This window comes from Branchiostoma floridae, chromosome 15 (assembly GCF_000003815.2).
Source record: "Branchiostoma floridae strain S238N-H82 chromosome 15, Bfl_VNyyK, whole genome shotgun sequence".
NCBI classification, from domain to species: domain Eukaryota; kingdom Metazoa; phylum Chordata; class Leptocardii; order Amphioxiformes; family Branchiostomatidae; genus Branchiostoma; species Branchiostoma floridae.
The window spans coordinates 6,305,828-6,319,297 of NC_049993.1; the positions used below are offsets into that span (position 1 = coordinate 6,305,828).

General features: G+C 43.4%; 1 protein-coding gene across 1 annotated transcript; it reads left to right on the forward strand.

Annotated features, from left to right (window-relative positions):
- Nucleotides 1–3: 3 nt before the first annotated feature.
- Nucleotides 4–12,325, forward strand: LOC118431779 (polycystin-1-like). Its single transcript, XM_035843109.1, has 23 exons — nucleotides 4–234; nucleotides 465–587; nucleotides 782–906; nucleotides 1,104–1,764; nucleotides 2,150–2,259; nucleotides 2,614–2,728; nucleotides 2,828–2,948; nucleotides 3,561–3,687; nucleotides 4,024–4,149; nucleotides 4,493–5,141; nucleotides 6,047–6,199; nucleotides 6,510–6,593; nucleotides 6,929–7,046; nucleotides 7,378–7,628; nucleotides 7,972–8,190; nucleotides 8,326–8,471; nucleotides 8,748–8,918; nucleotides 9,313–9,438; nucleotides 9,702–9,875; nucleotides 10,167–10,442; nucleotides 10,773–11,009; nucleotides 11,361–11,839; nucleotides 12,114–12,325. Exons 1-22 carry the CDS (start codon nucleotides 27–29, stop codon nucleotides 11,610–11,612), a joined length of 4,572 nt encoding a protein of 1,523 aa, XP_035699002.1. The 5' UTR covers nucleotides 4–26; the 3' UTR covers nucleotides 11,613–11,839; nucleotides 12,114–12,325.
- Nucleotides 12,326–13,470: the final 1,145 nt, after the last annotated feature.

The window sequence follows — 13,470 nt, forward strand, 5'->3', positions numbered from 1 at the left end:
GTATCATTTAACTTTAGCGAACCACGATGTTGTTTCTCTTACAAATATGCATGAATACATTTTATGTAGACACGTTGCCTGTAGTTTACCAATTTCCACCTGAATCTCCATACTCAGATGTAGACGAGTGCTCCCTCGGTACAGACGACTGTGACCAGATCTGTGAGAACGTCCCGGGAAGCTTCACCTGTTCCTGCTGGGATGGCTACATCATGGACGGCGGCACTTGTGTGGGCAAGTATCTAGACCCATATGTCCTCTTTTCTTAAGTTTAAAAATGGCCACCGCTAAACAAGGCTCATAATCGACTCCAGATCAAGAGCTACTAAGACATAAAAACCGGGTGAGTTGAATGAGTTGCGTTTTAAGTTGTATGTTAACGTTCTTTTCTATCAGAAGAAAGATTGACTCCGCTGCAATATCACTTTAATGATGATGTTTTCTTTTCCAACTCTTACATGCAGATGTGGATGAATGCACTTTGGACACTGATAACTGTGAGCACACGTGTCACAACCACGTGGGTAACTACACCTGCTCGTGTAATGAGGGCTACTTTCTGTCGAGCAATGGCTGGAACTGCACAGGTACGTTACAGACGTTTCTTTTCAATGTTATATTTATGATTTATGAAACGCTAGGGCTGGAGCATATTCTTCATGAACCGTTTCAAGGTCCACATACATTTGATCAAGCTAGTATTTAGCGTCGGTGTAGGTACATTTGTGTATGTGTGGCATCGAAGAATAGCCCAATCATTGCCTTTCACTGCTCCTTTCAGAACCCCTGACTTCCCTCGTCATTTCTGCAACCCAGCAAGCACATATAGAAGCGTACCTGTCCTCTAATGACCAACAAGAGGTGTACTTTGCAACAAATCATGAAATAAGCCTTGCGGTGGCACAGGTAACACTACGCAACCTCATTCATATCAACGAGATGAATTGTCCATGTGAGACGAGTCTCATAAAATTACCTACGTCGCATGCCCTTTTTATGACATAGGAGTGTCTGAATTACAATGGAGTAGCATGTTGGGACAACATTTGTCTTATCCGTGACTTTTGCTACCGTGCATAACCCTGTGCTTTATTCCATCGCAGGTAATGGGAGAGCTTGAAACTATCAACTGGACAGTAAATGGCGTCACGGCAACGTCTTCCTTGAATCTAACTGAAGGTGTTTACACGGTCCTAGCAACAGCAGTTAACGAGTTCTCTGAGATTTCGGCTAACATGACCCTCCGTGTTGTTGAATGTATCCACGAAGTACGCGTATTTCACGTTGGAACCGACGACCCTACTCCGGTAGAGGTTTCCCCGCCTATAGGCTACGCTGCATGTCAGTACCCGGCTAGATTCCTTGTCTTGGTCAGACAGGTGGGTTACAACGCCAGCTATGTCGCCAGCGTTAACGGCGGTGGTCATTTTGAAATCCCAACTCCCGTGGACTCCACCCAAGCCGGCAATTTGATGTCATACCAAGGCGTCATACCCCACGACCTTTCGGAATACTACCTGGCTACATTCACGCTCACGTTTCAGGACCAAGGGCAGTACCAAGTTGTCGTCAACGGGTCAAATATCCTGTCTGAGACCGTGGCAGATGTGTCTGTAACGGCAGAGTGGCCGGTAACAAGCGTTCTTGTGACCGACAACAGTCCTGCCCAAGCCCCGGACCCCGTCGTCTTCACCATATGGCTCTTGGACTCAACTCCACCCACAGACTTGTTCTTCGATGCGTCCTATGGCGACGGCTTTGATGGTAACGTATTGATATTTCTTATATTCAAATAAGATTGCCATAGTTAATATCATACTGAAACACATGGGTATTGGAATAGACAAATATAAAACATAATAGCAAATAGAAAACTGCTGCAACACACATGTGATGAAGTGGATTCCAAGACAATTCTGCACCTAGACACTTTGGCCCTTTGACGACCAAGATGATTCGGCATTAGTCCCAGGAGGGTTAACCCTAAACCCAGACTCTAACCCCTGCCACCACCCTGATGGGAACTGTTCTGATTGGCTAAGGGCCAAACTGCCAAGGTGCCGAAACGTTCTGATACCAATGATGTGGTCTCTCGCTACATAATGGAGAAGTTAGGGATTTCCTCTTTTTTCATTCTCTCCCCTGCCAGACGTCGCTTTTTACGTTGGAGATCAGTACACCGCCATGCAGCCGGAATTCTCCATCGGGTACCTGTACTTGCCTGGATCGTATTCATTTTTCATCCGAGTGTATAACCAGGTAAGACTAAGGGCCCGGTCACATTGTCACAGTCTCGTGCGATTTTTGTGTGATCGCAAACTGAGCGCATTGTTGTGTCGGTCGTACAAGTGCCGTGCAAGATTAAGCTGTCTTGTTCCGAAAAAGCTGTATTAGATCAGCTGTTTGCTTCTGTCACAGCTTACAAAAAATCACAATCGTTCGACGGTCCACGACGAATGTGACCGTTCTATAATATTCTAGTCCGATAGTTGTGCCTTTAATTTGTGCAGTATTATAAACGTGCGGCACAATGAAGTAATGCAAATATTCAGGTAATATTCCTTGCTTCTCACATGTCTATGCTCAGACTCTATCTTGTAAAATGTTCATCAGGTTAGCGAGGCGTATGGGTCCATTTACGCAACCCAGGACTACCAGCTATATGGCTTGAACCTCACGATTTCCTCTGCGTTCTCGGGAATCCACAACGGAAAGGTATTGTACGAAGGTAAGGAAAATTTACATTTATCCTCGTGGTGCTTTTTTTGTGTTTGTACAAGTCAGGGAATACTAACACCAAAACTTTCTCTTCATATTTTTTTCGTAGGTGTGAATATGACTGGACAGGGCCCAGGTGAAAGCGTCTTCGCCGGTCCCCCACTTCTCATGCCCGTGAACTTCGAGTACGAGGTCTCTCAGGGAACACAGGATGACGTGCACACGAGTTGGTAAATTCACATTACTTTATGTATTGAATATATTGAATAGAAAGGCAAACCATAGACCAGCCTTGCCAAAGGAATAGTCACTTTTCTATGAAGAATACATTTGAATCTGACTGTATAATGTCCATGCATATGCACTGAGTAGTTAAGTACAGGTGTATTGATGACACTGTCACTTTTGTTATGAGTCAATTTCTTGATATATATTTAACCTATCAAAGGCCCAATATGTCCTTCTGAACTCGAGTGACTATCACTTCCTAAATAAAGGTATGCACTGCAGTATATAACATATATGGCGGTTCGGTCAAAGGCCATGCCCTTGGTGCTGAAATATGGGGGGGGGGGGGGGTCCTAAACCATGTCATGCGGGCTACATGCCGTCTCGATGGAGAGTGCGTGTGTTGGACCATTCAAAAGCAAAGGAATGAATCATAGCAATGTCCCGAGATGGTTTGGCAATTTCGGATCAACTCTGATATTATAACTCACACGGCCAAACTATTACATTTGTCCATTATTTTGTTTTACTGGCTATGGCAAATAAATAGAACAGTGAAAGTCAGTTTTGTTCTCTAATTTGGCATTTCACCGTCTCGATTTCCTCCGCTTCAGGTGGTTTATCGGTGATGAAGTCGCCGGAGAGGAGTTGAAGCTGTCCGTCACATTTCAGGAGGTTGGGACCTACACTGTCACCGCAATAGCCTTCAACCAACTGGCCGAGATGAGCGGTGAATCCCAGGTAAAGCAATGGCTATTTGAATAAAATTTGAAATCCAATCCATGTGAAATCTTCTACCTTATCATATATGACCTCTTTCAGTATTGATGATCAATCAGTTTGGACACGTGACTCTCGTATAAGGTCAAAGATGTCCGGAAGTCTGCACCGCCCCTCAGCTCAGTTGGGTGAGATCTGAAATCAGTAGGCTCAAATAGTGGTCCATGAGTACAAGGAGGTTAAGTGGTTCCAAATGGCTCCTCCGTTGTAGTGACCCTTTGCAACACGAGAATTGTTGTTGATCTGATATTCTCCAGCGCGAGTGCCGTGATATGTATTTGTGATTATTTTTTACAGGTGGATATTTACGAAACTATCACTAATGTGTACGTGGCCAGCAATGATCCGGTCTTACTCGGCGAGACGATGACATTTGCTGTCTTCGCCACTTCTCCCGGAACAAGCAGTACCTTTCTGTTACAGGTAATATAATATACAGACAACTGTGTATTGAAAGACTACTAGTAATAAGGGCACTAAGGCCTGCAGTGACAATGCCTAAACATCGACATCTTGTGGGAATTAGGCAGAAGTAAAATGTTGTATGCCAAATATTACCAAAGCATGGTGACAAGATTCAAAGCAATATGCTGACGTTGATATGCTGACCCGAGACATTGATATTGTAAAGCTTACATTGCTGGTTATCTATTACAACATACATGTAATATCAATTGTTTCATGACCTTTTATACATATCAAAAGCTGTTACGACCGTTGTCTTATGTTTTGGGATAATAAATTCTGTTGCATTTGCCTTTCACAGTTATCTGAGGAAGACCAGAATCTGATCACCCTTACTCCGCCGTCCAAGGACAGCAACTCAGTTGCCATAGTTGAATCAACCTTTCAAGGCAGGAACTTTCCCTTTAAACTGTCGGACGTGTACGTCACCTTCTACTCCCATGTGTATCCCTCCGCCGGCACATACCGGGTACAAGTGAATGCAACGAATGCTATATCTACGGCCAACGCAGAGACAGTGGTCACCGTGCATGAAATCCCATGCTTCAGACCGCGCGTTGACATCAAAGACGACGGGACTAGCACGGTTGTCAACCCTACAGCATACAGAAGAGACCAGGACATAGCTCTAGCCGCAACTGTGCAACTAAACTGTACTGCTGCGAATAGTAGGACATTCAAGTGGAAAGCCTATACCATGGCGGGATTGCAGTCAATTCCGTATTCGTCAAATGAGGCAACAATCAATAATGTACTCAACGGAACTACTGAAATCACCATTCCAAAGCACACGTTAGGATACGGGCGCTACATCTTGGAGTTTTCCGTAACGGAAGTTCACGGGGTGAACGGTACAGATGTGACGATCAGCAACTCAGACTACACGTGGTTCGAGATTGTTGAAAGTGCCCTGGTCACGAGAATTTCTGGAGGGTCCTTGATATCTATAGGTAGGTTTTCTCTCGAAAAAATGTTGCTAAAGATATAGGGCAGCCAGTAGATTTTCCCCCCAAATATACCTGTTTCTGGCAATAGATCTATCACTTTGCAGGAACAAATAACAACATAAAACAAAACAGGTGATGAACAAAGGCCTGCACGGATACATGTCGTTTCTCCACAGTTTAAGTATGGTATTATCTTTCGCATTTTCTTTTGAATCCACTCAAAATCAAGCATGCTGTGTGACGCTAGAATGCCTGTTTTAAAGCCCCCTTCACACGAGAGCACGAATGAGCCGGAATGCCGTCCGAATGAAATTTTTTTTTCTATTCGTGGCAATTCCTCGCAATTCGTACTGTATTCTAAACATTCTTACTGCATTCGAGATATTCGTCCCCGTTCTTTTGGCTGGCTCGAAAGTTTTTGACATGTTCAAAACTGTCGAAGTGCATTCGAAGTGGAGAAATATCGAATGGCATTCGTAATGGATTCTTAGTGTATTCTAACTATTCTGACTGCAGTCTGACCGCATTCTACGGCATTCTAACATTATTCGAAACATTCTTATCTCATTCGATGGAGAACCGAAACGGCAAGCCACCTCGAATCCTGACAGAATGTGGCCGAAAGAATATTTCGAATGCCGTAAGAATGTCTAGAATGCACCACGAATTCACAGGAATAGACAAGAATTTTCATTCTGACGGCATTCCGGCTCATTCCGTCTCGTGTGAAGGGGATTTAAGGCCCATTTGGAATTCCCACCCGAATGGCCCCGAATGTGGCACAAATTTTGCAAATACTTCATTCCGACTGGTTCGGCTTGATTCCTGCTAATTCGATTTCCGTGTGAAGGCCCTATTATGGATGTTCCTTGCGACCGTGTTTGTGACCATGTTCTCCCCACGAGTAGGGCGGAATTCCACCGTCAGAATTGATGCCTCCACATCGTACGACCCGGACGTACCTGAGTCTGAGTCCACCTCAGGATTGACGTACACCTGGTCGTGTCGAATGGACAATGAGACCTTCACCAACGACGAGAGTTCAGCCGAGTGGATGGAAGGTATGTACGAAATGAACATCCACCACTTTGTCATCGCCGTTTTACTGTACATTTATGTTTTGTGAAATGAGCACACTCGTTACCAGTTACACAGTTATCAGTTTAAAATCTATTCACTCTAGTCACATAAAAGGCCCTTTAAATTAATACAACGCTGACAACCGGTTTGAAGAAGTTGGCCTAAACGTCAAGGCAATGGTTGATTAATGTCAATTTCAGTATTCCTTGTTCATCATCGTTCAAAACTGAAGGAATAACATAATGTCCTCCAGCAAAGCTCACGTTATAACATATCTTCCGTTTTATTCAGGGGGCTGTTTAGGAGGCGGTAAGAGCTGGCCTGTGACGAACAACACGAATCCTTTACTAGTCATTCCAGGAGGGACACTAGATGGTGAGATAGACAAGGAGCACCCTGTCAATGATGGTATTAAGTAATTATCCCTGCGGTGTTGTGGAGAACGACCAACAAAACGTTCAATATATATGTAGAGATATGTTTTCATGGCTGGACCAGAGTCGAACTGTAATTTCCAACACACACACAAAATAAATTACCCAAAGTTTAGACTGATCAATTACTGTCTTTGTCAGGGAATTAGCAATCAACCGCTTCTGTGACGTATATCAACACAGATGAACTTTCAGGTTACAATATGACTTCTTATATCTCTGTACAGTTGAACACAGTTGCGCTTATCTATCTCGGTCAACACACCTCTGTTTCAGGGGGAAAAACGTACGTCTTTCGGGTGACAGTGTCCAAGCCTGGTCGACAAGCCGGTGGCCACGCAGAAAAGATTGTTGTCATCGTGGAAGGCACGCCTCCGGCCCTGGAAGGGATCTCGTAAGCACAATGGACTCAAAATCTACTAACGTTTATCATTGACTTAAGATACAGAATCACCAGATTTCTTACCGAACTCACAACGACTGACGAAAACTAGCGGATGCTAGTTGAAACGTCTGACCGTTTCCAAAACCATATCTAGTTGCTTGAGTAACTGCTTTTTGGCGTATCTTATTACTTGGATGTCTAACCTTCATCGACGTAACTTACAACCTTTTTCACGAAAAATGACTATACTTGGGCTGAATGGACACATGTCTTAGACAGTGTGTCAAAACATTGATATTGAAAGTTTGAAAAACATTTTTCACACATCTCATCATTTCAGGTGTGTGCGGAATTGTGGACAGTACCTGAATCCTTCGGAACGTCTAGTTCTGAAGGCCAAGTGTACCGACTGCACTTCCGGAAATCGTCTTCAGTATTACTGGAGTTTAGTGAGCAACTCTGTAAACAGTAAACAAGAGATAGACTGGGACACAGACGCACTCACGGGCAGACAGAAGAAATACCTGTCTATTCGAAAAGGCACGTTTGCGAGTGGCGCCGTTGCGGAAACCTACACCATACGAATTGACGGTAGGTGGAACAATTATGACAGAAATCATAAAAAGGCTTTATGGAAACCATGAAATAGTATACTCAAATCCGTTGGGATGCGCACCTTGAACATATGTTCTGTGATGTGCTTATGAATTTTTCCCTGATCTTGTTTTTGAGCTGACGTTGTCCTCAGGGGAAAACGTCTTCATGATTTTAATGACGTGATAAACATACGTATTATACATGCATCATCTTACCTCTCTTTAACAACTACCACTACCTCGTGGTTAAAGAAAATACGATGTTTGCGCCATTTTGCTTTGTCTCTGTCTATTGAGGACTTGAAATATATAATCATAAGTTTGTATTCCATTAACAGCATCCGATGAAAGCGGAGAGTCTACGTATGCACTGTACAGCTTCACGACCAATGTCCCGCCAACTCTGGGAACGTGCACGGTCGTGCCAGACACTGGGACTGTGATGGAGACCTTGTTTCAGGTCACGTGTTCAGGATTTTTGGACGTGAACCTGCCTCTTATATACAGGTTTGCAGCCATCTCTGGTGTTGCTACCTCAACAAAGGCCTGGAAACAAGGTAAAGCAACCTTTAGTTTGCGACAAACTTACTACGTCTTGTGTTGTGATCACCTTTTCTTGACACTGCTGACCTGTTGCGTGCCATTGCAACACTAGATCTTTACTATCTTTTATCGTCGAATATCTGTGATAGGTACAATGGTCTACTACGGCACAGACAGTACCTCTTCACCCTTGTATCTGCCTATTGGAGACGAGGACAACGATTACTTGATCACCATCGCTATCCGTGTCACAGACTCTTTTGGAGCGACTACGGAGACAACAACAACCGCAACGGTGATGCAATAATCTTTTATCGGTTCTAAGATCGGCACCAAATATGTTTTGTTTTACAACAGATAGTCATTGTTGAAAAAAGAACTGTTCTGAAATGGTTGCCATATCATAACAGAAAAGCATTAAAGGATATGATGATTGTAGCATGGTTAGTGAAACCAAGCCAAAAGAATCTAACTAGTTTGTCAGTGTCCACCTAACATAAACTAGTAAAACGTACATTTCTCATGACATAACATAGGCAAATCATCTGAACTAACTCAGGTATGTCTTTAGGTTTTAGAGAGAGAAACGAAGGAAAATGTATCCACCGTTATCACCAACACGGAAACAACGGTTGATGCGTTACTGGAGGCTGGTAACAGTCAGGCGGCTTTGCAGTTGCTTACCTCCGTCAGCTCTACCATGAACATCGATACAACCACAGGCCAGGAGGAAAAAACTCAGGTACCAATACATAAGATATGGCCATCTAGTATCACACACAACGTTACGTGTATGAGAGACGCACATGTGTCATCATTTACTGTAAGGTCTCATCACACCATTGATTCTAAGGGCGTCTCTGTACATGTCTTGCACCACATTGGAGAGGTACTTTTCCTAACTGAGAAGATCTGAAGTCTTCGCGGACAGTATTCAGTAAAAATAGTTTAGTTCTAGAATGTCAATATGTTCCGCGAACGTTGTTTGCTAAATATCAAACTTTAAGGATAAATGCCAGACATATATGTCCTGCACAAATCCAACTTCTCATCACTTCCTATGCTTGCAGAATATATCAAATGACTCTGTCTACAGATATTAAGTGTTTTTCGCTCTTATTCGCATATAACATCAGCTGCGGAAAGGTGCCATTACCAGTTTGAACAGGATCCCGATTAAAACTCTTGACAGTCTTCAACAAACTGCTACGACCATGGCTCAGCTTACCGAAGAGGAAACCGAGCTCTCAGGGGACGCGCAGGTTTGTAGGTTGCATAAACAGACTTACAATGTAGACATTGATGAAACTGGGAATTGTAATTGCAACCATCAATATATCACTTTTACGTGCAGTTCTGGGATGATACTTTGTCCATTCATGGTTTGACTAGACATGGTTTAAATACACATGTATCAGTTTAACCATATGGTCTTGAAAACACTACTGTACCTACTTTTCAATAGACACGTTTATTCTATTTCTGATCAAATTTTCAAAATTTGTTCAATTTCCCGATTTATCAGGGTCTGGCCGTATCGAAACTCGCAGAAATGACGACATTTCTGAAGGCGAAAACCGAGGATGGAACCGCCAGCGGCCAGGCGGTGGAGGCTGCCGCACAGGCCCTGATATCCGGCCTGGCTAATGTTGTCAAAGCAGCTGCTAGGAGAACATCAACAGTTCATGACCACTTCACGGTGGGTACAAAACTTGCAAGAATTGTAACTATGGATGTTTCTGATGAGCTACGTATCTAAGCTAGTATCTAATATACATTGAGTAGAACTGATGGTCGTTGTCAATAGTCTCTACAAAATGACAATCTATTTGATTTTCTATTTTCAAAGTTATCAGGAGTAAATTGGGCAAGCTCAAAAGTTGCGCTTAAGTTGTTAATGGTTAAGAGTAAATTCCTTAATGGCATAGCCGCCATAGTCAGAATTGCAGTCACAATATCAAAAAGTCAAATATGTTTTGCCTCATTTCAGCCAAAAGTATACCCGTGGTCCTCTGCTATCTTACACCAGTCGCTGCAGACGATATCTACCGTCAAACAAGCCGTTCTGTCCACGAAAGTCCCTGGGGAGGAGCCCAAGGTACTGACCACCCCCAGCCTCGCTATCATGCTACAGCGGGACGAAAGTCAGAATTTCCGCGCAGGCGCGTACGTGCAGGAGGACTTCGGCAGTTTGTTCTCAGTACCGAGTGGGGAGGACTTGTTCAGGAACGCCACCATTCAACCCGACCAGATCATCGACATGCATGTAAGCTTCTTCCTCTACTTCCTTCACTATCGTCCGACTTTTTGCCTTGAAGTATACCATCGTTTAAAGCGATAAAAAGATTTATTTTTTCGTACACTGACAAGTTTCTTCCAGTCTTAAAGGGAGAAATGCATACCTTTGCCAGCTCGTAAATTCTGCAAAGTCAGTATTATGTCAAAGAAGCAGTTAGTTTTGTTGTCGTATCTTATTACCTGGATGTCTAACCTTCATCGACGTAAAACAATAATACCATTTTGACATAAAAACTAGCCCGTACATACAGCGCTCTTTTCCGTATCATGATACTTTGATGTCACGTCTTCTTGTTAGATGACGCACTTCAGCAACAACCCATATCAGTGGGCTACTAACAGAAGTCTGGAGGATACCGTTGTGTCACTGGAGTTCACGTCTGAAGGCCAGGACATCCCTGTACGGAACCTAACGAAATCAGTTGACATAATCATCCCTCGGGACGATAGTTCCGAGTCCTGGAGCACCGTTCGGATATCAGGAGGTGTTACAGACGTGCAGGATGTTACTGCTTTCAACACCACCGACGTCCATGTGGGTGTAAACTTCATTTTCATATTTAATCTTGATCGTTCGTGCGAATTAGATATCCAGTATCACTCTTTTGTGGCGTCGTGTGTGGCGCAACTGTTAGAATGTTGGGCTAAGAATCTAGAGGCCCCGGGTTAGATACGGCCATGACCCCGAGGTAATGCCCTTGGGAAAGGCACTTTGCACGACTTTTCCTGACGGTGGAGTCACGTCCACCGAGCTTTATTGGCTAATCTGTCAATAATGTGCAAAAAAATACACACGCGTATTTGGTGTGCCAATGTCCACATGTCCATTTCCCACCATAACTTTGTCATCATTCTTTTGGTTACTTTATGGTATTCTTCCTTTCAGGAAAATCAAACCTTCTACGTCTTCCTGCGATCCTCCAATCCGGCATCAGAACTAACTCTGTACCTAGGAGAAGACCAGTATCCAACATCTCTCAGCTACACAAGCAAACAGAACCTACCTTTTGCGACTACCTATACACTTGAAGTTGCTGAAGATGGAAACATCACGGCCGACCCTTTCTTGTGGCAGCTCGGCATATTGAACACCTCTTCTGCGTATTATCTGGGTATCTCCTATAGCAACAAAGGTTAGGAGGCCCTGCAACGTTCTTTGGTTACTACCTATTTGTGTGTATCCTTGTGAAGACAAATCACAGTTTGTCTTTAGTATCTCCATTTCTTTCATTGTAACTTAGAACCACTTCTTCTCTTTCCTTACACGTACTTGCAGATTACCTGGACCTGGAGTTATTGGTGTTCACCAGCACCTGTATCTACTATGACGAGACCACATCTACGTGGCAACGCGATGGCTGTCAGGTATGTTTATCTCGTCATGATGTTCCATGTGACCATCTTTTCGCCGAACTTTTATGGTGGAATCATTAGGTATGTTACAACGTTTTTCTAACAAATTGATGAACTCATGGATCCATAACATCCGTTATTACAGTTGTATGATTTTCACATGGATCTTATCCAACCTATATTGTTTGATAGGCTGAAGAACGGTCTAGTCCATAGAGTCAGTTGATAACAGATGACCAGAGGGGCAATTGAAAATCGCACCAAACCATTATTTCTCACCTTACAGCTCGGACCACTGACCACACCTAGCCGCACACACTGCATTTGTGACCATCTGACGTCGTTCGGCTCCACTTTCTTTTCCCTGGCCAACGACGTTGCCGTCCAGACTCAGACAGATGATAATATCCCCATTATCCCCATTGTCGTGGCCTCAGTGTTTGCGGTATATCTGATAGTGGCGAGTTGGGCGTACCTGAAGGACAAAGAAGATAAAGTTATGGTATGTACGTAAGAGCATCACGTTCACTTCATATTTGTGTATCAATTATATCAATGATCACTCATTTATATACTTGTAGTCATCATTCATTGATAAAGGTCAATCAGTGCTTTCATGCTGTTGACGTTATGAGTCACAAAAAAACTACAATAGCGAGAGATTCACACAGACATGCCATCGTGACATAGACACATGCAAAACATCACTATTGTCTTATGGGGTTCCCACAGTCAGTCTCTCTACTTTTCTCATGATCAGGTTGAAATGATGGCGGTAAAAGATCGGAACCCCAGGCACCATTATCAATATGAAGTCACGGTCGTTACGGGATATAGAAGGAAGGCTGGAACCACGGCCAATGTCAAAATCCGGTTGATCGGAAACTATGGTGAGTGATTTCGCAGTTTTGGACTATCGTTTTTTGTCAAATATGACACTAACTTTACATTGTTAAGAGCATGTTTGTCCAAAGTCGACCAGTCTTCATTGATTCTTGATATCATTTTGTTTATTCAAAACTTTAGGAAAAAGTAAATTCCATACCATATCGGATCCACTGGCCAATAGGAAGGTTTTACAGCGCGGAAGCTTTGACTCCTTCCTCATTGCTACTCGTCACTGGTTGGGGGACATCAAAGACATAGTGATCCGGATGAACAGCGACGGGAAGAGCCAGTCTTGGTATGTGACTGATACGTTAGAAATAAAGTACAACAGTTATACTTGTTACAGTGTTTTGAAAAGCTGCAATTCGTGGCAAGTATAAAAGATTTATGAGCAGTTGGATCTCGTGTGAAATATACTTTGAATCAAATATTATCATTAATTCGTGAGTCATTTCTAGTAACACCCCCGGCATGGTCGGACTGTTATGATGCTCGTGACAGTCATTTCTAGTAAACCCCCAGAATATATATTTAGACCACTGTTTGTAACACTGAATAGGTATTTGAGCCGTGTCATGGTACGGGACTTGCGGACTGGCCAGCGGAGGCACTTCATTTGCAACAGGTGGCTAACTACAGATCAAGAAGGACGAGAGGTACAGTGTATTGGTGCAAAGCAAGTGCTGCCATTGTTTACGGCTAAAGCTCTCTTCGGTCTTCGGGACGAGCACCTCTGGCTCTCCATCATTACACGA

What these genes read in the sequence shown, in the direction of transcription:
- LOC118431779 (XM_035843109.1), top strand. Translation starts at nt 27, where the DNA reads ATGTTGTTTCTCTTACAAATATGCATGAATACATTTTATGTAGACACG. An exon ending in CTATGGCGACGGCTTTGATG is followed by an intron (nt 1,765 to 2,149) that starts GTAACGTATTGA and finishes CTCCCCTGCCAG; the next exon opens with ACGTCGCTTTTTACGTTGGA. An exon ending in CGGAAAGGTATTGTACGAAG is followed by an intron (nt 2,729 to 2,827) that starts GTAAGGAAAATT and finishes TTTTTTTCGTAG; the next exon opens with GTGTGAATATGACTGGACAG.